The sequence below is a fragment of the Camarhynchus parvulus genome, chromosome 7, assembly GCF_901933205.1.
Source record: "Camarhynchus parvulus chromosome 7, STF_HiC, whole genome shotgun sequence".
NCBI lineage: Eukaryota > Metazoa > Chordata > Aves > Passeriformes > Thraupidae > Camarhynchus > Camarhynchus parvulus.
The window spans coordinates 9774202-9799591 of record NC_044577.1 but is presented as its reverse complement, the minus strand read 5'-3'; the positions used below and the strand labels follow the sequence as shown (position 1 = coordinate 9799591).

Sequence of the window (25390 nt, the reverse complement as noted above, 5' to 3'; positions counted from 1 at the left end):
AACCTCCTTTCCCCCCTTCTTTTCCATCTATATACTGCATGTCATGTGATGAAGAATAGGTTATAAGATGCTATTTTTTAGATAACGTCCTTTTCCTTAGGACTGCTCTGCAGTTAAACATAGTAAATCAAGACTTTGTCATAAAATTCCATTTAAATTTCCAAAGGAAAACTGTCTTCTGTTTAGCTAGAGCATGTACTCTACCAGTTACTTTGAGGTGGCTTATTTGATATTAAAGAATATTTACTAGTGCCTTGAGACGTTGATACATTCCTGGAAACCCCTGAAGGTAATGAGTCCGTGATGAGGCAATTCAGTGTTGTGTTACTCATCTCACTGAAAAGCCTCTCTTGGACATATGGTTTGACCATGGACTCTGTGCCTCTAGGGGTAAGCACCAGGGTCTGAAAGCTCTCTTGAGACACACAGGCAGCAGTGTTTTAAATTTAAGTATAGGGGAGATCCACTAAACTGTTTCAGGAAGTTTTTTTTGTCTTTGCAGGGAGACAGCAAACTTAGGAGAACCTCTTCCTGATTAACCATAGTACATTGCTTTTAAAGTGGGCATAAGGAGAGTTATGAGGATGGGAAACAAGCATTGCATTTCACGGAAAATATTTCAGGTTCTTTTAGAACTCCTTCCTGCTCATTTCTTTAGAAATCTAAGACTGACTTATCTTATTGTGTGTGTATATTGGATGAATTTCTTCCAGGATGTGTTGGCTCATTTCCTTGAGTACTTCTAAATTTTCTGAATTTTTTTTCAGTCACAACAGATAGCTCAAAAAGCTTTAAGGAAATGAGTCAACCTCCTGAAATAAATTGCTTACTGAATAGAGGATACTATGTTTGACATCGCAGACGCCCTTGATAGTTCTGTGGATACTAATTAACAGATAGTCTCTGAAAATCTGTTATATCCAGGTTCCAAAAGGATTTGGGAGACAAATATCCCCAGTGAGCACCTGAGCTTTCCTGTTAGGAATTTGGGGCATGCTTCTAGACTGACAGGTATTGGTGTGAGAGTGCAGATGGGGATGTGACAGGCAGGCTCTTTAATGAAAAATTAAGGATGTTGTTGAACTTAAGCGTAAATAAATAGGAATAACATAAAGCTGCTGAGTTGAGGACTACGAAACTTTGATAAAACAACACTGAAATCTGAAGGCTGCATAGGCGAAGTGCTTTGGTCCTTATTTTATTACTCACAAGCAGTTTGCACTCTAGTTCCAGGAGCCCTTGCTGCGAGTGTCCGGAATGTCCAGCAGGTGCCCAAAGCAGGTGAGGCTGTTCTGTGAGGAAAGGCCCAGTGCCTGGCCATGTTTCCTTTGGGTTGCAGGAGTCCCAGCAGGGAGTTTCCCTGCTTGGGGCTTTGCTGAGTCACTGCGCTGGCAACTGACTGCAGTCTTATATAGTTAGATTAAAAATAAGTAAGAAGACACCATTTTAGTAACATATCTTATACAGTAGGTAGGCACAGGATTCAGGATTTTCTTTGCTTCCCAAGGATTACTCAGCGACTCAGGGACAGAAATGAGAAAGCCAGCACCAAACACCATGAGCTGGGATTTTCTGTCTGATGAGCCTAACTAAAAGTAAAACCAGATGGCCCTTAATATTTAAAAACTTTGATGTCTGGATCTGGATCTGAACTTTGAGCTCTGAGGCAGCAAGTAATAACCCAGCTTGCCCTGCTTTGGTGCATTGCACAGAAAGTCCCTGATGCAGGCTGTAAATACCACATCTCTAAACAGAGGTGAGGTGTGTCTCCAGACAGGTGGTGTGCGCTGTCAGGCACTCGAGGGAAATCTGAATACATGCCCACCACAACAGAGAGAAGAAAGCCTGAAACATCATCAAAGGACTTGACCCTGTTGGTGTGTTAAGTGTCTCAAAACAGTGAGAGTTGCATAAAAGCAGGTACAAAATACAAATCCAGCTGCAGTGGAAGGAGACAGAATAAGGTGCAGGGCTCTGTCTCTGGCTTTGTGACTGTTGTCAGTGATTGTTGCCTGTAATTTGAGGTTGTGAACAACTAACTTGCTACATTTCTCTGGTTGGAGCATAACTGTTGGCCGTGGTAGTTTGGGACTGTGATCCGTAAGCTTTTTGATACAACCTTTAGGAGTGAAGTAGCACTGTGTGCAGGCAAAAGGACAGTATAGTCATGGTTTATTAAAACAAAACAATAGAAGCATCCCTGCTGAAGAATCTGCAGAAATTATTGATTGATTTGGCAGGAATGCAGGAAAGAAAAACAATGCTTGATGCAAGATTGACTTGCAGGTCCAGTGTACCTACCCATTTGCAGCTCCAGCTTGAGCAAAGGAGAGGGTATATCCCAAGTGTGATAGAGAAAATCAGCAAAAATAGGTGGCTAAAACCATCAGGACAAACTCCTGGCTCACTGTGCCAAAATAGGTTTGGTGGTCACAGCAAAGAACCAATAAAAAACCTGTGCATGTCTGTCAAACAATCCCCAGGCTGCAGTCCATGGGAACCTGAATCAGGTCAGGGACAGTGCAAGAATGCAGGCACTGAGACAGCAGTGAACACATTCTATCTCCTCCATCTGTACACCTTGCAAAAATAGCATTTTTGAAAGTGTATGTGCAAATTTGGAATGTGCTATGCTCCTGATCTATTTCTGGATTATCCTGGGTCTGCTTAAAGATTAATTCAGTGTATAAGCACGCTATACTGTTTGGTGGACAGGACTGAGAAAAACACAATGTGCTTCTGTAAAGTGAACTGGGTCAGACTTCAGTCATATGCTTATCCAAAGAACCTGTTCTCCTGGTGACTACAGTGCCTCCCTAATTGTGCTGTTAAATTCTGCAATGTCAGCATGCTAGTGCCAGATCCCCAAATGGGACAGTCTGTGTTTGCAAGTAATCAGTGACACACAATATAAAATTAAGCAAAAATGTAAGAAATTGTAAGCTGTAGAAACCACAGCTTGGCTGAAAGTTATGCCCCAGGGACTTGGTTCACAAATATTAGCAAGGTTTGCAGCTCACTGTACAAACCTGTGGCTAGTTAGGTGGGATTTAACCAATCTGAATTGATTTTTTTGTTTGCAGTTCTTATATACTTTTAAACCCATAGAAACCTTTTTTGTTGCTTTTGTATATTGCTTGCCCACTTCTTGGATTTATGCTACCACACTGAGTAGTTCTGGCTGTGCTCACTGGAACAAAATATGTGTTTGGAAACACTTGTAGTATTTTACTTCAGGTGCAGCATTAGTAGGAAATGCTTAGAAAAGGTGTTTGCTTTGTATAGGTTTATTTGGCTTCATAATGAACTCAGATTCTTGGACCATTTATTCTTTTTGTTGGTCTCTTCTACATTTGGGTTAAATTACCAAGACATTGAAGCATGACAAAAGGATATTGTCAAAATATAAACATTTTTCTGTATTCCAAACCAGGAAGCTCCCTGACTTTCTAATAAATTCCCTAAGAAACCTATTACTGCCAAATGACAATAGACTAGTTTGCATTCCCGCTTAAACCACTCATAATATTGAGGATAAACTTAAAAACAACAGCTGCTAAGGGAATATAAAATCCCACAAGATCCTTAAGAGATGTGTGCTGCAGAGACACAGAATAGAATGTTTTTTGACAAGTTTCAGAAACCAGAAGAATTTCTGAAAGGCAATGAGTAATTGCTTGAAACTTGCAAAGAAAATTTTTTTTTCCTAAAAAAAAAGTATTTTTGGGAATGGACTTGAGCCCTGAAAGTGAAATGCTGGCTGATATTGTTACTGTCAAAAGGTTGGAACAGGCTAAGAAGAATTTTGATCAATGTCAGAAACTGTAAGCAATAATCAAGCGCAATTGAAAGTGAAGCTGAGGAATCAAAAGGCTGTCCTTTCTCTCCTTTCAGTGATGAGTCAGTTCTCTCCACCCAGTGTTGAAGGATGCCACATTGCTGAAAATTCAGAGATATCTGTACCATCATAATAGGTTCAGGGTTCAAACCATCAACCATTTGAGAATGCAAAACTGAAACTAACCTCCTGGATTCCTAGATGTCAGCTGTTGTGTGTAGGAAAACACTTTTTTCTGTGTATCTGATCTGTTCTGTGGGTGTACTGCTTCTTGTTTTAGCCCTCATTCCTAGCAATAAATAGCACTTTCACACAATCACACACCAAAAAAAGAAATAAGTCTAAGTAAACACCAAGTAAAACAAGGGCTGAAAATGCAAAAGTGATTGAGGGTTAAATGAGCTTCACAGGACTCTTAGGGAGTGTGTTTGGCACATTGCTCTTCCTGGTTCATTCCAGGAAAGGAAAGAGATCTGTGGGGAAGGCTGAAGGTGGGACTTAGTATCAAAAGCCAAATGAGAATATCCAACTACCTGGCCATAAAAGCAGCTGGTGGATTACTGTGTGCAAAGGCTGGGTCAGCTTTTTGGGTAATGCTGGCTCTGTAATTCAAAAGGGTTTGTGCTCAGAGTTTAACACCCTTGCTAATGATCAATTAATTTTTTTTTAATATGTCTTACAGAAAACTTTCAGTAATTCTGGTAGAAACTTTCACTGGCAAAAGCTACTTATTAAAACTGCTGGAGGGTGTACATATGTGGGCAGTTAAAACACTTAATTCGGATTTGTGGTTACAGTCATTCTCCTTCATGGCCGTGAGCAGAGCCAGCCATCCGGCAAGGGAGTGCCTCCTTCTCATCACACATCTGAGAGCTTCCCACAAATGAGATTTCAGCTCATTAGGATACATTATGGCCTTGTGGGGATTTGAGAAGAAATACATACCTTTAATCTCTTGTACTTTCATCTGAGTTGCATGATTTTGTTCTGTTCTAGAAAAGAAATGTGTTTACTGAATTTAGCCTTTTGATTGCATATATACATTAAAGATTTTTTTCTGCAGTTTATTCAGAAGTATTATAAATATATATTTATAAATAAATATATAAAGTATATAAATATATTATAAATACCTAATGAATTATTTGGGCCTGCAGCTCTTTCATTGAAAGTTGTGATATGATTAGAGGGTTAGAAGTGTGAGCCCTTGCTGAATGACACTGCTCTTGAGCTGATGGCTTCCTTTATTTTGATAGGTAAAGATGATGAAGTTACTTTTGGGGTGTAGCTGCTTCTGGTTGTTTGGTGTTTGTCTGTATCTCTGAAGCACCTGGAAGGTCTTGATGATCAAGATGCTGGATGTAGAGACATGACTGAGCTCATCTTTTCAGCTGTACCAATATTTTCTAGCATTTGTAAAGTGTAAATATTTCTGCCAGTAATAGGTCTGTTAGAATATGAATGGGAAAAGACCATGTCAGGTGGATAATGCACCAGTGAATTCAGGTCAGTTTTTGTAGAAGATAATTGCAGAAATTGAGGGATTTGTGTCACTTGAGTAAGCTAGAAAGAGGTTTTCAAATTATTGATGTGATGAGTAACTGGTTCTGGCTTTTCACCAATTTTGAGGATCATCTGTTAGGTGAGGTTTTTGAATTGATGAATTTATTAACCTAAAGGCCGTGTAACCTAAATTATAGATGCTTACAATTTATCATCACCTCACTTCTAGGACCAGAGGATGGAAAGGGTAAATAAGCATGACACTTGTCAAAAAGTGGTTACAAAATTTATGTGAATTTATAAAGTATTCATGGGTCATTATTTAGTTGTAGGGCAGAGGAAACAGGATGGCTGCTAATAATTAGACATGGAATGGCTCCTGTTAATTAGGACAAGAAGTTTTGTAGGTTATTAGATAAGTAGTAACAGGGTTGATACCCCCCTTAACTACTTTTTAGGGAACCTGTCTTAACTGGCTGGGTTTCAAATAATAATTTACCATTGCTACTGTAAACTCTGTATAAAACAGGGTACTTTCTTCTGCTGTATGAAAAGCTGGAGGAAAAAAGGAAAAGGGAACAGAAGAATGAGCCAAAAAGGAAAGCAGGAAACTAGACAATGGTCTGTGCAAACCTACAGATCAATAACAGCAAATATGCTTGTAATGAATTTTACTGTTTCATGGGTGGCCAACATGAGGCATATTGCAAAATGCTGTCTGGAAATAAAGGTGAGTACTCAAGCTGAATGTTTCAGTAATAGATGGTTGCCAAGTACTTGTTTCCTATCTGATTTTAAAATTCCTTTAATTTAAACAGAACAAATGACACTTGGCAACAGTTTCAAAATACAGATTTAAAATAACATGCATATGTTTTTGAAATCTTTTCTAGCCTGTTGTGCTTTTCCTGTGCATTGCAGTGATATGCATGGTGTTTAAAGGGCAGATGTACATTTCATAATAGTTTAAAATGGTGTTTAGTTTTTAGATTTGCAAACAATAAAAAAGTAAAAATAGAACACAGTCATCAACTCTATTAGAAGTCCTCTCAGTTATAGCAGTTGTGTTTGCTGACAGTTCCACAAGAAAAGCCTCTTTTTGAAGTATAAGTAATTTACAGAAGATCTACATGCGGAATGAAATGCACTTAACGTTAGTTTATGAGCTAGTAATGGTTGTCAAATGAGCCCATATTTTACTGAAATTAAACCCAGAAGAGATCATTACATCATTCAGTACAATCTACTATCTATTAAGGCCATTCAGTGTTGTCCAAATTTCTCCTCTCCTGAATATTCCCACTCTCAGAAGATGAAAATGTGACTATTGCCAGAGAGCAGCAGCAGACTGAATGGGAATAATGGGAATAATGTTCTGATTGCAGAGCAGGAATTGCTCCAAGTACGTTTTGAGGCTGAGAAGGAGGGAACGGGGATGGCCATAACCATATGGCCTTTCCTGAAGTGGTTTCCACTGTTTCCACTTGAGAAATGTTTGACCAAATAAAAATGAACACCAAGCAAAACTGCCAGTTTCTCTGGGACCTTTCTGCACTGGGTGTCTGCATACAGGACCACATGTTTGCTGGTTAATAAATAAACCAGCATAAAGGCCACAGAATAAATGGCCCCTTAATTTTTCTGCTGCCTGTAGGATTACATGTGCTGGGTATGAAGACAGCCACAGCACAGAAAGCCTCTCTGTAAGTGCAGCTGTGCTAGTAGCAAAATCGTGCTTTTGTTGATAATGTTTATTTGCCAACAGAATTTCCCGGGGGCACGATAGGCTATGTAGACAAGAGCATGGTTTTGCTGGTATCACATCTTCCACAGCAGGAATACTTTGTTATATTTTCGAGTTTTTTCTGGCAAAGATTTGTGATGGGAATGTGGTCACAGATAAAAGTGCATGTCCTTTATCCTTGGAAGCTGCAATCCTCTTCTGCGTGCAGCTAAAGCAAGCTCAGCAGCTCGTGTGCTGCCAGCAAACAAGTGCTTATCTGACACCATATAAGGCTGTGGCTGAGGAGGAAAATGATGAAAAACATTCCACAATAAACTTAGACTGGCAGATTTAATATGGCATAGAAAAGGTTAGATACAGTTTTTGTTTTTCTTTCTTTTATTTTTTTTTCTTTTTTAGTTTAGCTCTGACAGCATTTAACCCCACAATAACCTTTAAATGTTAATTAGGAAAAAACATATTGTGTTTCTAGATATTCTCAACAGTCTTGTCCCAGAATAACAGGATTTTAGGATATTGGTGCATGCAGGGTTTGTTGTTGTGGAGTTTGGTTTTGGGTTTTTTGCCCTTGGACTTGCTACTGTTAAAAGCAAGAAAAACACCTTTAGGATACAGGATTGTGGGAGTGTCAGGATGTGTTTAGAGACAGGATATAACAGTGAGGAGCATATTGAGAAGGAACTATGGTTGTGAAGATGAGTTTATCTGAGTTTTAACAAGATGTGAGATGCAGTGAAGTGCTTAAAAAAATGATGCTACTGGAGAGAGACAGGCTTCTCTTTTCCTTAGTATATTGCTTGCATCTTTGCTGTCCTCATATCGTCTCATCTTTATAATGCAATAGCCTGCTAAGTGATTGTAGTACCTTAGAATATCAGCACAGTCCAACTTTGGTAGCCACTGGTGCCCTAAATCTGAATTTCCAAACTGTTCCCTGTCTGGTGGCCACTGTTTTTGGCAGTCTCCATCTTCTGCAGACATCACTTCCCCTGACCCATCAGCAGCTGAGATGATTGTGGGTTGACAGGAGAGCTGGTGCAGCTTTTGCCTCAGCTGTGTGCTGCCTCTTTCAGGAAGAGGTTGAAACACCCCCCGTGCCATATTTCCCCCCACATACAGCTAGCTGGACCTCAAGAATCAAATGGTAGGTGATTTATTAGCATTGTGCAAAGTTTTTGGGAGTCTTATGCAATATCATTCAGCCTCTAATATCCTTTGTGTCTAAGGGTGTGCAGTACCATCTGTCAGAGTTTATTCAGTGTCATTCTGTAGCTTAATTTTTGCTCTAACATTTATGCCTTTCTTGTTGTAGCCAGTCTTTAGTAGTGCAGTGCAGGAACAGCCAAGCATTGTGTCCCTGTGCCGTGCAGGATGTGGATTCCAGGGGGGCCAGGTCAGGTGGCTCATGATGCACAGGGCACTTGTGCTGTGGGTCTGGCACATGTTTGAAACCTGAACTGTAGGTGGGAATGAAGTGCACATCGTTTGTGAAGGAGGATTAGTAAGATTTTCAGGAAAGATGTTAAGCTTGAGGTCATTTCCTTCCTCTTGTTACACTTTTGAATTTCTGCCAGTAAGATGGGTGAAAGGGCTTATTTTTATCTTTGAATGCTTTGAATTTCAATGATGCCTTTACTTTGAATACAGAGAAGTGGAATTCCACTTTATTCCTGCCATTGTACTGTCATATGTCTGAAGAAATGACTTGTAAGTTTTTTTCAGTATCTTTGTGTCTTGCATTCTAGTTAACTAATCCTTTGAGCTGCTGCTGTGCCCTGAAATACCACATTGTGTGAGGGCACATGGAGATGCTCTGATCCCCATGCTGAAGTGTTAGTGTACATAAAGAGGGAATCAAAATATAGTGGTATAATTCTTGGAAAAGAAGGAAATGACCAGTGTCAGAATATAGGCTGTGTATGAAAATGAGAGCAAGGATTTTCCCACTCTGTTAGGTTTCAATAGCAAAAAGATTTCATAATTCAGTGTTTGGATGGGGTGTATGGTATGATGTCTGTGCTCTGCCTCTGCAGCTGAAGTAGGAGTGAAGTGTTAGAGAAGTTGATGTTATTCTTGGCCATCCTGTCAGTCACAACTAGAAAAATTAATAATGGCTCTTGCATAAAGCAATAGAGTGCAATAAAAGTCAGCAACATATTAATGTCCGTAGTGAGTAACGGGGGGCACACAAGGGAATGCAAGTGGAGTCTTTCTGCTTCTTGCCCACAGCTCAGGGGCAATCAGTGGAGGTACATGAACCTTAAATTTGGTTGTGCAACAGGAAAAACTGCTGCTGTGCTGTGAGGAGCAAACATCTCTTTGTTTTCTGACCATGGGTCATGATCATAGATGATGATGATTCTTCGCGGCTAATATAGCGGGACTGTGGCACCAAAAGGCCAAAATCTGTGTCCAGGCTGGAATTCAAAGCGTTGCCCAGCACCCTCTGGCAGTGCATGATTACCTTCAGGAAGAGCTGCAGCAGCAGCTTCTCTCCTGTGTGAGGCTGTAAGAGCCTCTTGTACATTTTTCTGCCTCTTTTCTGCCCTTGCTTTTCTCAGTTGAACACTTGTGTCTTGTATTTCTGTTACTTTCCAAGTTTTTTCCAAAGTGTCCTGAAGATTAAAGAGAACTGTGATAGTAGGATCTTGTAGCTGCTTAGGGAACTTTAAAAACTGTCCAAGAATTTTGTTCTCAACTTTTTTGAGGTTGCTCTGTTGGGAGAGAGGAGAGAAGGAGAAATGTTTCCAGCCATTTGGTACGCAGCTGTGTGTTAAGATTTCTCTTATAGTTTTCCAGTTCTGGTGTTCTTTCACCTTCTGTCCTTTGGAGATACAATTCCTAGAGGTGCTCATGCAAGCACAAAGCAATACATTAGCTTTCATCTCTTCGTTAGCAAAGAATCCATCCTAATTTCTTTGACTAGAAGCGTTTTTGAAAAATCTTCAAGCTGAATAAGAACAGATACTCCTGTAAGAGGTAGAAGGGTTTTTTACTGGGGTTTTTTTGGTTTTTTTTGGTTTTTTTTGTTTAATCTGAGTATTACTAGGAAAACCAAGATTTGCTTTGAGAGCCTGAACCTACAGCTCCACAAGTGTGCAATTTCTTGAAATGTGTGCTGTGAAAAATTTGATCTCAGGCTACAGACCAGATTCCTTTAGGAATCCTTTTTGTTCTTGAGGTGCTGGGACCACTTTGGCATGGTTTGGGTCCTTGCCACTGGCTGAATGAGTTTTAGGTCAGCTGCAGTTGTTCCATCAGCGGACCATTGAGGAGTTGGAGCATCTGGAAGAATAGAGGCTTGTCCAAGCTCCTGCCCTGAGGTGGCATTAACCACCCTGAAAGAGGAGAGGTAGTAATGGAACTCTCTGCCACCTGCTTGTCCTCCTGCCCAGGAGTGCCCTATGCAGAGTTATCCTGGGATTGAGGCAGATCCATGGCAGCCAGACATCATGGAGCAGTCCCCTCTTCCCTGAAATAACTGGATTTGTGGGGAAGTCATGCGGGAGAGCGAAATACTGTGTAAACAAAAGCCAGCACTTCCAGCGAGCTCCCGCTGTGCTCGTTGCTGTGGCTGCCTTGCCGTCATTTCTAGGATTTCAGGATCCTCCTGTTTACATCAGCCCTCCCGTGCTGCGGGGCCGTGGCCATGCTGAGGAATCCTCCCATGGCCAAGGCAAGGAAGGAAGTGGAGGGAGGATGGGGCTTCGGCATCCTGTACCCTTGGGAGGGGAGTGGCTGCAAATAGCAGAGCCTGAAGGACGTGATACCTTCTGCGCTTTAGCACGGGCTGCTTGAACCCAGAGGAACTTTGGATAAAGGAGAAAAGGCAGACGATGGCGTGGAACTGCTCAGAACTGCTGCGGAGCTGGAGAGCATCCTTCTAAAAGCCTTTCCTTCAAGCGACAGGAGGAAGGGAGAGGACAGACGTGCCTTGTGGAGCTGAGATTATGCAGCAGCGCTAACACAAGCCTCCAAACTTGAGCTGCATGGGCTAGGTTCAGAAGGCAACTTCTGTAGAAAGCACTGGTTGTGATTGGGAGCAAGGATGCTGTTTTCAATATCTGTCCTCTAAAATGTTACTGGCTTTTATTCTTCAGTTTGTTAGTTGGGCTCTGATGGAGGAATGCAGTTTAGGATCCACAGGCATCCTTTGTAATGGCCAGGTAAGGGTAGAAGGTACAACTAAGTGTTCATCTTTAATTTCAGCAATGGTGCTGTCTTTCATGAGAAATATTTGGTTCAACCAGGTAACCTGTGTTTACAGGCTGAGATGGCAAATTCTGAAAATCAGAGAAACAAGCTTTGGTTTAGTGGTTAATATTTGTTTATACAGTACTAACTGATACCTAGTGTATTTTAAATTGATTGACATAATGTGATTTATTATAGTGATTGCTTGCAGTAGAAACCCTTGAACCTGTTAAATTTACTTACTGACTTTCTAGGAAAGGAGTGAGGCCACAGGTGATAAATTTTATCTTCTCCTTTGGATGTGTCCTGATATGGTTTCCAAGTGCTTTTAAGCATGTTTTGGGTATAAGGAAGAAATATATTTAGTTCATTATATCAGTAAATAGTGCTATTTCTTTATTGATCACCCATGGATTTTTATTTCTAGTATTTCTAGAAATAAAATTATTAGAGGTTACCAAAGTGAAAATATTGCACCAAAGTTAGCATTGCAGACTTTCCCAGTCATTTGCCCAAAATCCACTGTACGTATTCTTTGGAATGTTCTTGTTAGTCTTATATTTTGGTGACAGTCTGTTTTACTGCTTGGAAGTCTGTGCTCACACTGAAAAGCAGAGTGCAATTGCTGGCCTTGAGATTGAGGTATTTGGAAGTAATGCAGTAAAATGCATGTCAGTTAGGTTTTTGTTTTACATTGGAAATACCATCCTAGAGATCTCCTGAGGCTGGCTCAAAATCAAGTTCAGAAATATTCTCCAATGCAGATTAACCACAAATCTGTTACTTTTAAAGACTAAGTGAAATGATGGAGTAAAATAGGTAGGGGAGGGACCCTTCTTGGTAGGATGTTTATGAGAGAAGCTGATGGCAGATCCACAGATCTCAGCCTTGGACAAACCTAGATGTAGCCTTGCTATTCTCCACCCTTCCAGCACTGCTGATCCTCACTGTAAGAGAAGACCTGCCTAGAGAAAAAAATGAGAATGATGCTTTAAAATCTTGGTACCGATACTTGTCTTAATAACTGAATGCATTGCACACACCATCTTCAGTGCCAAAAATTTATTGACATCAGCCTAAAATGTGAAAGAAGTCAGCATTCTGACAATATGAACTTAATTTAAAATTTTAAATTGAAACTGAACAATACAAACACTTCAAAAGATTTTGTGTAAAGCATCTTCCAGAAGGGGATGAAAAAATCAGAGACTGGGATGTAAATCCCATAGGAGGATAAGAGAATTATACAGAGATACAACGGTGTTACCAATGTGATTGATCTTTTCTGAGCTAAGCTGCATGGATTTTTCAAGAGCTGTGAGTTAGCCATATATGGTAGTGAAAGATGAAAATTGTTAAGTTGTATATAATTAAAGTTGACAACCAGAATCTATTAACATCACCTTTACTCTTGTATGAACATCTTTATAAATGTATTAGAGTGAAGAGATCAGAATGCAGAATTTTGAACCTCTTAGATTGCTATAGTGACCTTTGCTTATTGCACAGGAAAAAATTTAAATCAATAATGTTTCCACACCAGGAATTTGTGACTTCTATAATGTTTTGGCATATTGAAGAATAAAAATAATTTATGTTGATGGAAGCAACCCTTATATCACAAAACCTAAGAGTACTGTTGACAGAAACGGGGACCAGATGATGAGTGCTGGTTTGCCTGCTCTGTGCACTGGGACTGGAAGGCTTGTTTCAGATAGTTAATCACTAGTAGTTCCTCTTCATCTGTTTTATGAAGGACAGATTGTTTATCTGTTTGTTGCTTTAATCTATGCAAGATAACTCTGTGAGGTGATGGGTTTCAGGTAGCTTATCCTTTTTTCCTAAGACAGAAATAATGAAAGATGTAAGACACAAAGAACAAAATGTGAACTCCTCAAAAGCCTCCTGACCCCTGATATCAGCCACTGGCTTAGCACGGCTTCCAACACTCCATAGCATCCTTGTGCAAAACAGGGAGTAGCAGATGATAAAACATGGTTGTGCAGCCAGACAGGCTGCAGAAATGGGCAAACAGAAGTAACCCCTGACATTGGGATGGGCTGGGGGCCGACTGTCTGCGCATCAGTTTTGCAGAAGAAGATCTGGAGGTCCTGGAGGACAAGTTGAGGAAGAGCCAACAGTGTGCCAGTGCAGCTTTTCTTAATGCTAGGTTTGGCTGATTGTTTAGTAGTTAAATAAAGAAAACACTATTACTCAGAATGTTTTTGCTTTACAGTGATTTCCAGGAGCATTACTCAGAGTGAAATTCCAAACAGTGATACATTTATTATTACCCACTTTTTGTTGTAAAACATTATCTCATATACTCTGATCTGTACAGGGGTTGCAGCTCTGAGAAGTTCTCTTCTGTAGTATTTTTTGTCTAAGAATTACTGAATATAGAGAGAAAGTGTGCATCTTGCATTGTTTTATTTCTTTCAGAAGTGTAGCCTCACTGGACAAGATACTGATGCAGTAAGACAGTATTTTGTTGCATATTTTATGTTCTGGGAAGGGATATTTATATCTACTCTTTGGCCCAGATTCTGGAACAGCCGCCAGTTTCACAAACAGCCACAATTATGTGCTAAAAGGAGAATAGAACTGCTTAGAATTGAAGTTCCCTATGGAAAAAAAATTATATATATATATATATGGACAGAGAGACTGTGTATGCATGTATGTTTGGGAGAAGAGAAAAAATGAGGGAGCGATAATTCTGATGTTACTCTTTGTGGTCTTAAATGCTTCCTTTTTTTTGTCAATATTTTCATGATTATTGTGTACTTTGGTGTTTTCATGCCATGCATTTTTTTCCTTCAGTTTTTCTTTTTAAAATCCATGAACTGATGTTTGAAGTTATTTTTTCATATGCATTAGTAATGTTATTTTTCCCCTATGTTAATAGCATCATAAAAGTAGAAAAAACCCATCTGTTTCAGAAGAAAGTCAAAGCTGACCAAAATAAATTCTGTAACTTGAGTCAATTGCTGACAGGCAATGGTCTGTTAGCATTTTCCATCCCTCTGTCTCCACCACCTTCTGTTACAGTGGCAGCATGCCTGTGGGCAGAGTATCAATGATTTAGTCTTCATTGCTGCAAAGGAGTCGGTTCCTTCATGAAAGGGCTGAATATCCAGGCACTTCTGTAAATGTGGGATTTTATTAAATAAAGTGAAAGAAAGCACTCTGCATTCTTGTAACTACCAGCTGGGAATTTGAGACGCAGTTCATGGAGGACCTTTTCTGAAGCTTACTAATATCCCTGTAAAAATTGCCATTGACTGCTTTGTGACTGGTTTAAAAAGCAAATAACAGTTGCTTGTGCCTTATTGTTGGAAATCTCACCAATAAAGGTCTATTCCATTGCTTCAGGCTTTGTTAATTTGTTGAACAAGATAAGAATAAAAAAACTTATGGTTATAATATACCAAATATCTGTCCTTCTTCTTAGACTCATGAACAGACTCTTCTCCAGTTGATTAAATACAGACATTCAGAACTAGAGCCTGTTAGATGAGATGTTTATTGTCAGGAATGTGTCTTCATGAAATGAGAATGCTGAATAGCTCAAAACTCCGTGTTTCAGGTAACTGGAATTTTTAAAGAATCTGCTCACTTTTGGGAGTGCTGTTTTAGATAACCAGGTTTGTATGGTGGACGAGAACAGTCACTAGCGTAAGTGTTGCTGGAAGTTAAGCTGTATCTCATGGCTTCTCAGTGTTCTGTCTGGAAAAAATAGGCGATCCTGAGATAGGAAGTCCCTTTTTACAATTAAAAAAGTAAATAAATTCATCAGAAGTTTATTCTTTTGATCAGTGTGTCATTGCAAACCAGACAGAGATTTTTTTATAAGGCCTGTGAGGTGATTTACAGGCTGTACATTCAGTGCTCTACTTTATACAGCTTTGGAAAAAAACCCCAACAAAACATGGGTGAGATGCAGCTTTGTTTACTCTGAAAGTTTTTTACGTTAATGAAGAATAAATACATGCAGTTTAGGATTTTACTGCCTGTGTGCCTGACTTTCTGACGCATTCAGTTTGTGTCCTATCATGTTGATTCTGCGCGAGAAGTTAAGCCTGAGGGCATTACAAGCTTGAGGATCACAAGTGTTGGGAGAACCCTCCTGTCCCTTCTCCTTGTCATTGAGATAATTGTGAAATTCTCCTGGACTTGTCATGATTTTGAGGTGTTGAGACATCAGCTTTCTAAAAATTATCAAAGTTATCCATGGCTGGAGGCTTAAAAATGTCAGTAGCTTGCCATGACCCCTTCTTGATTCTCCAGGGCTCTTCTAAGTTTTGGGCAGTGTGTAAGTTCTTTTGAGCAGCCACAGAAGTCCAGTGTGTGGTCGTGTTCTGTGTGTTGGTTTTGTGGGATGAGATGTACAGACTGCACTCATGATAATTCATGTACACTGAGATGAGCCATCAGAATGAAAGGGAGGAAGAGAAGCTTTAGTGTGAGTGCATATTTTTAAGATAAATGTAAGAAAGCTGCATTGTTTATTATTCTTTCATGAATTGATATCTAAAATGTAGGTGACAATTCTGTAATCTTATGTGAGATTACAGTTCCTACCCAAGTACAAAGGAAACTGCTTGAATGGATATGAGCTTCATGAACGAAGCCACAACGACTAGATTCTTAATGAAGTCTTTTTAAATTTGTAGAATGCACTAAAATGTATAAAATAAAATAATTTTTTTTAAAAGTAAGATTAAAGAATATGCAATATGCATATTAAAGAATATGCAATACCACTGGAAAGAATTAGGATGTTGTATTTGACATCATAGATGTAGTTCTTGTCTAGTCTAGTTAAGAAACAGCTGCTGAAATGCAGTGGTAAAATGTCATAATACACACTCCAAAGAACTTCCTGTACAAAAGAGTTAAGTTTGATTTATGTCAGCTTTGTCCATGTCATCAGAACTAACCTTTTTGCCCTTTCAAACAGCTTCTTCCCCTGCTTTTCTTTCATTCATTTCGTGTTCTTGGTGTCTGAATACAGGCTGGAAAATAAAACGGCCCTAAGACTTGTTTGTTAGGACAGAAATCTTAATTTGAAGTGGGGTAAAACTGATATTGCTAAGCTGCTCTGCAGATACTATTTGCTCTGAATGTTTTCTCTGGAAGTATTTTGCTGAATCTCTCCTTTCTAGCTCTGGCTTACTGGCAGTTCTGTGCTTTGGGCCTCTAACTGGATACCCCTAGTTACAATTCTGCATTTCCCAGCTAGGGAATGAATGCTAGATTTTCACATCACAGAGCAGGACTGGTGTATAACATGGTGTGGTAACTCTGGGATGCAGTTTCAATCAGCTATACACTTCCAATAGCCTCTCTGTTGGATTAGGGAAGTTTTGGAATTTAATACTGTACCTTGGCAGGTCACCTTTTACAGGAAGCCATATATTTACCTTGGCTGTGTGTCTGTCTGCTAACTCTGCATAAACTGATCCATCAAGTGTACAAGAGAAGCTATTTATCTTTTGCCAGTTAATTTGATTTCTTTATTTTTTAAATTTAATACAAGTAATTTTTTGTATTTGGGCCTCTTGGGACAGAAAGCCAAGAAAACTTCTATTTTAAATACTGCTTGCTGAAATTATTTTTTGTCTTCCCTCCTTCAGATGAGAACTCTCCAGCCAATTTCTGGGATTCCAAGAATCGGGGAGTGACTGGCACACAAAAAGGACAAATTGTGTGGCGAATTGAACCTGGCCCCTACTTTATGGAATGTGAGTACCTATTTATGCAGTGCATATTCCAAGGCAGGTCAACAGGGTGGCATTTGATATCCATTTCATCAGTCCCTCTGATGAAGCAGGGGAATTGATTGTATTGCTCTCAGGGGGGAGCATTTTCCAGCGCGTTTGCTGGACACAATAAAAACAGAGTTGGGCTTAGAGGTACATTTGTATTTTAGTGATGTTCTTAGCACATTTCACTTTAAGGGAGGAAGGAGTTGCCTTGTGTGGTGTGATGTAGTATATACACATTGAAAGATGAAGTCCCTTCCCACAGGAAGTTCCAAATTTCAACTGGCCAAATATTAATAGTAAGTGTGTGTGAAGGAAAAGGTAGTAAGCTAGTAGTGCTTGCTGATGTTTGTTAGTGGGAAGGTTGGATTTGACTCTAGGAAGTGCCAATGTCCTGTTCAGTTGCATCAGAATTTCTCAGCTGAAGACTTGTTGAGCTGGAAAATCTGCTGGGCAGTTTGGAAATACTGAGTTTTTATGTGACTGAAATAAAAAGCCTTCAGTTGAACTGTGTTGGTAGTCAAGCTTCAAATTGAAGAGCTACACCACTCCCTCAGATGAGCGGGATTTATAGGAAGCTGAGCTACTCTGCTGTGGGCTGGGTTTTTTTCTTTGTTGGTTTTTTTTTTGCATTTTGATGGCGCTATGCTATCCTACCATATGAAGCATATGATCCTAAAGAAACTGAGGTTCTAATCGTAGGATGTTGTATCAGAGCTTGCTGGAAACTTTGATGTGCCAAGCATCAAAGTGGCAATCAGTCCCAGAAGAGCTCTGAGTTGCTCTACCACCTGTTTAGCCTCACAGTAATGAATCCTCTTTCATAAGTTGAAAAAAATATAAAAATACTCCCACTCCTTACTTCACTGCAGTGAAGTAAAACACTGCAGTGCTGCTTACTGTAGGTCTTGGCAGAAATTTTTATTCTAATTAACTGATAGAACAGTAATACATGTATTTTAAGAGGTGTTGTATACCCTCTACTAAAAATAAATATTAAAGCTTCCTATTTCTAGAACTCATCATTGAATCTTGCCAAGTTGCCCTATGTGTTACACAGCATACTTCAAAAAAAAAAAAAAAAAGGGCCCGAATAGGATAAAATTGAATTCCATTTTAGGAGTTCATTACATTACAATGATTGAACTGAATACAATGCTCAAGAAAATAATAAAGATAATTAACTTCCCTGGTACCAAAGACACTGGTATATTAAAGCTGATTAAAATGTCTGTTGGTAGAGTTCATTGCCTCATCTTTCTTGTACAGGAACTCCGTCAGTGTTGTTGCCAATATGGGCAGTTTGACTTCAGGGATGTTTGTATCTTTTAGCTGGTTATGTGTTGCTCCATAGTGTACTGAGGTGAGGCTCTTGAATAATATTTCCAGTTCATGTGAGTAACCCAAACTAATGCTTCAAGTCCTACTAGTTTGGACTTAAAATCAACTGCAGCTGACTTTGCAATTTGCAACTAACTGCACATCACATCAGCTGAAAGGAAGTGCAGGATGTGTGTTCTTCAGTCATGGTCAGCTTCACTAACAAACAGCTCTGCTGCCATACAATGAACCAGAGACAAGCAATTGTGCAGCAGCTGAGAACTGTAAAAGGGAGTGTTTATGAGCATATGTTGCTATAGCACATGGTATGGTAGATAAATATGTCATCAGTGACACTGGTGTTTCTCGTGAGAGGTCAAAACTGCACTGAAACACTTCACCGAATTTCTGATTCCACTTTTTAAACCAGAGGTCTCTGCAGATCTATGACCATGTTTGCTCAGTGAGGCTTTTCCTTTTAACTTATAGGTGGTGAAGCAACACTGATGCAACTACAGGCAGCTGCTCTTTTCCATTTCTTTTCTATTCCTCAGCTCAGTAAATCACAGCAGGGGCAAATGCAGCAGGTGGCTGCGCCCTCCAGGTACAACTGCACTGTCACTGCGCCAGGCTGGGTATGGGAAGAGCTGTGCTGTGGGGTTCTTACCACGCCCTGCAGACCTGGCAATGCCCAGCCTGTGCCAAACTTAGCTCCCCTGTTAACCTCCTTCTTCTGTTGTGGTGCAGATATGATTTTATCTCTGTCTAGCACTGCACGTGATGCAGCTGTCATAGCAAGAGGGAGAGACAAATGAGGAGTCTAACATTTTCAGTAAACAAGTGCCAGATTATTAAATTTAAGGTATTTCTGATGCTTTAATCCACCATTGTTTTCCACATTTGGGAAAGAGCTCTCCAGTTGTATACTTCTTATGGTTAGAAATATATTTGCTGAGAGGTAGAATATATGAGATACAGGTCATGGTACATGGGGTTTATCATATTTGCTCCTCACAGTAATGACATTCAGCAGACTGTTAGCAGTATCCCTGAATGTTTGTAGCAGCAGATCCATAAGGGGGGCAATGTCTGGGGGACCAGCATGAACAAAATGTGTAAATGGATCAGTCTAAACTCAATTGGAGACTAGCCACAGGATAGGAATACTCATTGTATCCAGTCTGCTCTCAGCTGAGACCAGTATTTGACCTGCTCAAGTGTGATTTTTTTGGAAGGTTTTAAGGACAAAGATGTTGTGGATGCTGTGGGTAACTTGTTCTAGTGCTGCAGTATTGTTCCAGCTAAAAAGATTTCTGTGACATCCAATAAGAATGGCTATAGCTTAAACTTGGGGCCATTGCCACTTTTAAAATATCTGATAGAACTGGAAAGAGTAGAGATAGTAACATTTGTCCTGCCTTTAACTCCTCTTCACCAGACTAAACAGGGCCAGCTCCTTTAGCCTCTTCTCATATGTCACTTTTTATCCATCCTAACCATCTTTGTAGCCCTCTGCTCTTCACTCTCCATTTTCTCCATGCTCTTGAACCTAGGGACCCAAAACTAGACACAGTATTCCTCACGTGTACCAAGTAGAGGGGAACAGCATTTAATTGCCACATATATACTGTGATACCTCCATGACTGCAGGTTCCTGCTCTGTACTGTGATACCTCCATGATTGCAGGTTCCCTGCTCTATACTGTGATACCTCCATGATTGCAGGTTCCCTGCTCTATACTGTGATACCTCCATGATTGCAGGTTCCCTGCTCTGTACTGTGATACCTCCATGATTGCAGGTTCCCTGCTCTATACTGTGATACCTACGTGATTGCAGGTTCCCTGCTCTGTACTGTGATACCTCCATGACTGCAGGTTCCCTGCTCTATACTGTGATACCTCCATGACTGCAGGTTCCCTGCTCTATACTGTGATACCTCCATGATTGCAGGTTCCCTGCTCTGTACTGTGATACCTCCATGATTGCAGGTTCCCTGCTCTATACTGTGATACCTACGTGATTGCAGGTTCCCTGCTCTGTACTGTGATACCTCCATGACTGCAGGTTCCCTGCTCTATACTGTGATACCTCCATGACTGCAGGTTCCCTGCTCTATACTGTGATACCTACATGATTGCAGGTTCCTGCTCTACCTGTACTCAAGGAGAGGAAGGGAATGTTTTCTGCAAGCCTGAGAAACACTGAACCTGCTCTGGCAATGAGAACTGATGATGCTCATTAACAGAGTTATGCTAAGTAACTACAATAATCCTTTAGGATTTACACTCAAAAGTAGCCTAAAGTTGTCATGTTTTTTTGGGAAGAAAGGGAATGCAAGTCACTAATATTGGATAATGAGTTGTGTTCAGTCAGCATGCACTTAAACCAAAGACTCTGGATGTGGGTTTTCCCTGGCAGTGTCACAGCCTAGGGACATTATGTATCTGTTCACCAGTAATATCTCTGGAGGGTGAAGTACAGAGAATTATAGCATTACTAACCAGCCATATGCAAACAAATCTCATGCAGAAGGAGTATTTCCATTTTAATTGCATTAATGTTAGTCAGTGGGAGTCAGCTGGGTTAGGCCTTGGACTCCTTCTGCAAAAAGATTTGTACCTTTTAAGAAAAACATTTTATGCCTCAATTTCGGAATCTGTTTTTCCATGAGCGTAATTATAAACTTATTTATAGTTTCACCAAGGTCTCTCAAATTTATGCTTCTGTTTAAAGGTAGACTTGGATAAACATTTTTCTGAATTTCACATTACTGTGTGTCTGTAGTCTTGTAACTCAGTGTTAAGATCACTTAATTAATTCCTCTTAAAAATTCCTCCCTGGGGATTCGATATCTCCTATTTTTCCAAGAAAGTAATATGTAAATACATAGTTTGCCATCTGCTCTATTCAGATCAAGCAACTTGCAGAAAGGAGGGGAGAGTTTCCTCTTCGTACTGAAAATAGACGTTAATTCCCCTCAAAGCATCCAAAATTAGCAAAACAAGGATGATCAAAGAAAACTCTATTTGCCTCGGACAAAAATCAACACAAAAATTCTGTAGGCTCTGCTCTGGAAGGGAGACTTAAAGGAATCAACAGTGAAATGAAGAGAAATGAACTTAATGTATTCCAGAAAAACAAGCAGCCTCTGAGGGGAGTGGCTGAGGAAGGGGAGGGAGGAAATATTATGCAGAGGAGAAGGAAAATATTTGCAAAATACCAAGTCCACCTCACTATCACAAAACAGCCAGTGTCCTTAAGATGTCACCTTGAGACAGTGTGAGTGGCTCTGAACTGCAGAGCCAGCCAGTACAGAGGCAGGTGTTCCTCTTGCTTTTCCCTGGGGAAGGTAGCAAAAGTGCTTTGTAGGCATGAAAGGGAACTCAGTCATTTTAGACATTCAAGAAGGTGAGTTTGAGGATCAATATGCCTGATATGCTGTTTCCTCACGTAGCAGAGGTGGCTTTCAAACATCCTGCTCTGAGACTTGCTAAAATGTGAGTGAAGGAAAACAATGACTCACTCACTGGATGGCTCTGTCAGGTTTTTTTTGGTGTGTAAACTACAGAAGGATTGCTAAACCCAGCTCTACAATTTTCACCCTCCTGTAAAAGGAAGCAAGTTCAAGGACAATTATCCTAAACAGGTAGCAGTAGTGGGAAAGTGCAACACAGCTTAATGCTTTTGCATTTAGTATGGTCATCTGGTATTTAGGATGGCATCAGGTCGTTCAGGTTTCTAAGTACATTGGGCCTTTATTCTCTGGTGCAAGAGGGGTTTCAGTTGCCCCAGAAATTATTTCAGATGGCAAGTATTTCTCTGGGTATAGCAGTCTGTGAGCTTTGGATGGAAGCACAATACCCTTTAGGGCATTGTGCTGGAAACAGAGTGGATAGTGATGGTATTCCATATGGAGAACAGAGGTGACAGAAAGATGGAGTGAAATGATCCATAGGAAGGCTGGTGATAGAAAAAACACGTGAGAAGCCTGAGATTTATTTGGGATAGCTGCTATCAGCTTCTGCTCATTCATAATCTGCAGCTTCCAAGTCAGGTTTCTGCAGTACAGAGAAGGACAGGTCATGATGGAGATGCCACGGCAGGGAGATCAGCACAGGACAGTCACTGCCATGCAGCAGGTAACTGGTGCTTGTGCACTTCCACATGCAGTGTGCCCAGAAGTGAAAAGCTGTACATGTTCCAGAAGGTAAAGCAGGGGGGTGGTTACAATTCAACACTGTGGATGGGCATGTGCTCACTCTTGATTCTCTGCCATGGTCCTGCCTGGTTTATTAGCATGGGCTTAGGCTGAGAGCCTGCTTTGAGATTGTATTGGCCTTGTATTTATAAGTTGTAGTTTTGGTCCCATGAGTGTTAATTACAGTGTCCACAAGAAGCATCTTCACCTACTTTACCTACCTTTGTTGTTATTTATACCATTTGATGTCATAGTCATTACTGTCAGTAGAATAGAAATACATTGATTTGCATATATTTTCTTTAGCAGTGCTATGGCTTTATGCTGTGAGCAGTAATCCATAGTGGCAGCTGTTGGGATTCATCCAGAGACTGCCAGTCTTGTCACATCAATAATTTCCAAATCCCCCCTGGGATGTTTGTGGTTAAATTACTTCTGGTGCCACACTGCGATACTTGGATGCAGTGACTGCACAGATGCAGTGTGTTTTGAACTAAAATCTCATTTGTGGCATGGAATCACAGAATAGTTGGAGTTGGAAGGGACCTTTAAAGGTCTCTAGTCCAGCCCCCCTGCAATGAGCAGGGGCATCTTTGATAGGTCAGGTTGCTCAGATCCCTATCCAACCTGATCTTGAGTGCTTCCAGGGACTGGGCACCTACCACCTCTCTGGGCAGCCTATGCCAGCATTTCAGCACTCTCACTGTATAAAGTTTCATCCTTATGTCTAGTCTGAATCTACCCTATTTTAGTTTAAAAACATTATCTACTGTCCCTGGTAAAAAATCTGTCCCCATCTTTCTGATAAGCTACCTTCAAGTACTGAAAGCTGCAGTGAGTTCTCCTCAGAGCTTTTTCTTCTCCAGGCTGAGCAAACCCAACTCTCTCAGACTGTCTTCACAGGAGAGGTTCTCCATTCCTCCAATCTCTTGGTGGCCTCCTGTGGAATCACTCCTTCAGGTCCCTGTCCCTCCTGTGCTGGCCCCAGAGCTGATGCAGGGTTCCAGGTGGGATCTCAGAGCAGAGGGACAGAATCCCCTGCCTTGCCCTGCTGCCCACAGGGCTCTGGATGCAGCCCAGGGCACGTTTGGCTTTCTGGGCTGGGAGTGCCCATGGCCGGGTCATGGCTAGCCTGCCCTCCACCAGCTGCCCCCAAGCCCTTCTCAGCAGGGCAGCTCTCGGTCTGTTCATCCCCCATGGGTGAGAACATGAGTAATATATTCAGAAGACATGGTAATATATGTGTTTGCATTACACTGGTACCATGTTAAAAGTGAGGTTTCATGTGGAATTCTTGGTATTCAGTTCCTATTTCCATGAAATTAAAACTTTTGCAAAAATTGTGTATTAGGACTGAAATGCCTTACTTTGCAGCTAGCAGAGCAGACTCCCAACTCTCTCTTTTGTTAAAAGCTGATAGATATCTAAGGAAAAAAATACCAGTTTAATAATTGAACTTCATATACTTTTAGCTTTTTAAGGGCTCCTTGTAACTAGAGGTATGAAGAGAGTTTATTTTTTGTAATGGTTTTGGCCATAATGGTCAATGTTAATGAATGTTCTATGAATGTAGTTCATTACTTGTATCCAATAGTTATATTTTTACCATTGAAAATTTTACCAGTTAAATTCTGTAAAGGTCATGGTTTTCTCACATGGAATTGTTCTGAGCCTGGAACATTCATCTGTGCAGTGCCCTGCAACCAGTGCCCTTTCAGTGGTCTGTCTGGGGACTCATGGTTATTGTCCCTAGTCTATTTATAGACACATTCACTGAGTTAGAAACACTTCTATTATTCTTCTGCTGGTTTTTTATGTTGTCTCTTAACAGCTATTTTTGAGTATCAAAAATAACTGAAACAGGATCAAGTCTTGTATTTTTTACATTTGTGGCAGGCTTTGTTGACTTCCTTAGGCACATAATACCCCAGTGTTTTGTTTTAAAGGTTAGACTGTAATTAAATACTGTGCCAAACTGGAGCATAATAGTCAGTGCTCATTACTATTATTAAATAAGAATCTCTGATGACAGCAAAGTGAGTGGGGCTGGTAGGGATAGGGATGCTCTGTTACCTGAACAAGCATTTGTCCACATTCCCTTTGAAGCAGGTTAGATGGAAAGACCAGTGGGACATAAGCATTTTCTGTTATTGATCCTGCTTTAGCTAAAAAGGTTTCTGTAAGTCACTTCGTAGGTGGTCTGCCTAATGTTCCTGTAAAATAAAGTCTGTGATACACCTGCTGAGAGGGATGACAAGTACCTGAGAGCTGCCAGCTTTGGCCCTTGAATTCTGCTGCTGTGTTAGCTGTCCAGTAGGAAGTAATCAAAAATGCACACGGTGAAAGTGATGCAGAGAAGAGAATGCCAAATGTCCAAACAGAAATGTTGAGTTCACTGAACTGTCACACTACAGAAAAGTTCAACAGGCAGGACATGCATAGCACTGCTAAATTTCTGCAGTTGTCTATCAGGTTCAGATGAGAAAAAATAGGATTTAAATCTGTTGCTTTTTCATGGATTGCATCTCCCTTTATAGCTTTGTAAAGCATGAATGTGAGTGACTTCATTTGTTCTAGTTTTCTTAAATAAGTTTTGCAGAACATGCTCTCATACTTTTCCAATGAGTTACTGTGCTGTCAGCTTTTTCCTCAGTGACTGTTGGAGGACATATGTTTCTATCTGCAGAGAGCCATGGATTCAGCCCAAGTACCTTCTGGGCACTCAGCTGCAGTGGCCAGGAAGTTTCAGCTGCTGTGCAGGTTCCATACAGTGAACCAGGAGCACTGTTTTGGTCTGGAAACTGTTGTAACCCAGCTTGGAT

General features: G+C 40.5%; 1 protein-coding gene across 1 annotated transcript in view; it reads left to right on the top strand.

The window, feature by feature from the left end:
- Window positions 1-25390, top strand: part of HECW2 (HECT, C2 and WW domain containing E3 ubiquitin protein ligase 2) — a 143886-nt gene that overhangs the window by 45844 nt on the left and 72652 nt on the right. The window contains exon 3 of the mRNA XM_030951967.1: window positions 16919-17026. Coding sequence (XP_030807827.1) covers window positions 16919-17026 — 108 coding nt within the window. The remainder of the gene's footprint in view (window positions 1-16918; window positions 17027-25390) is intronic.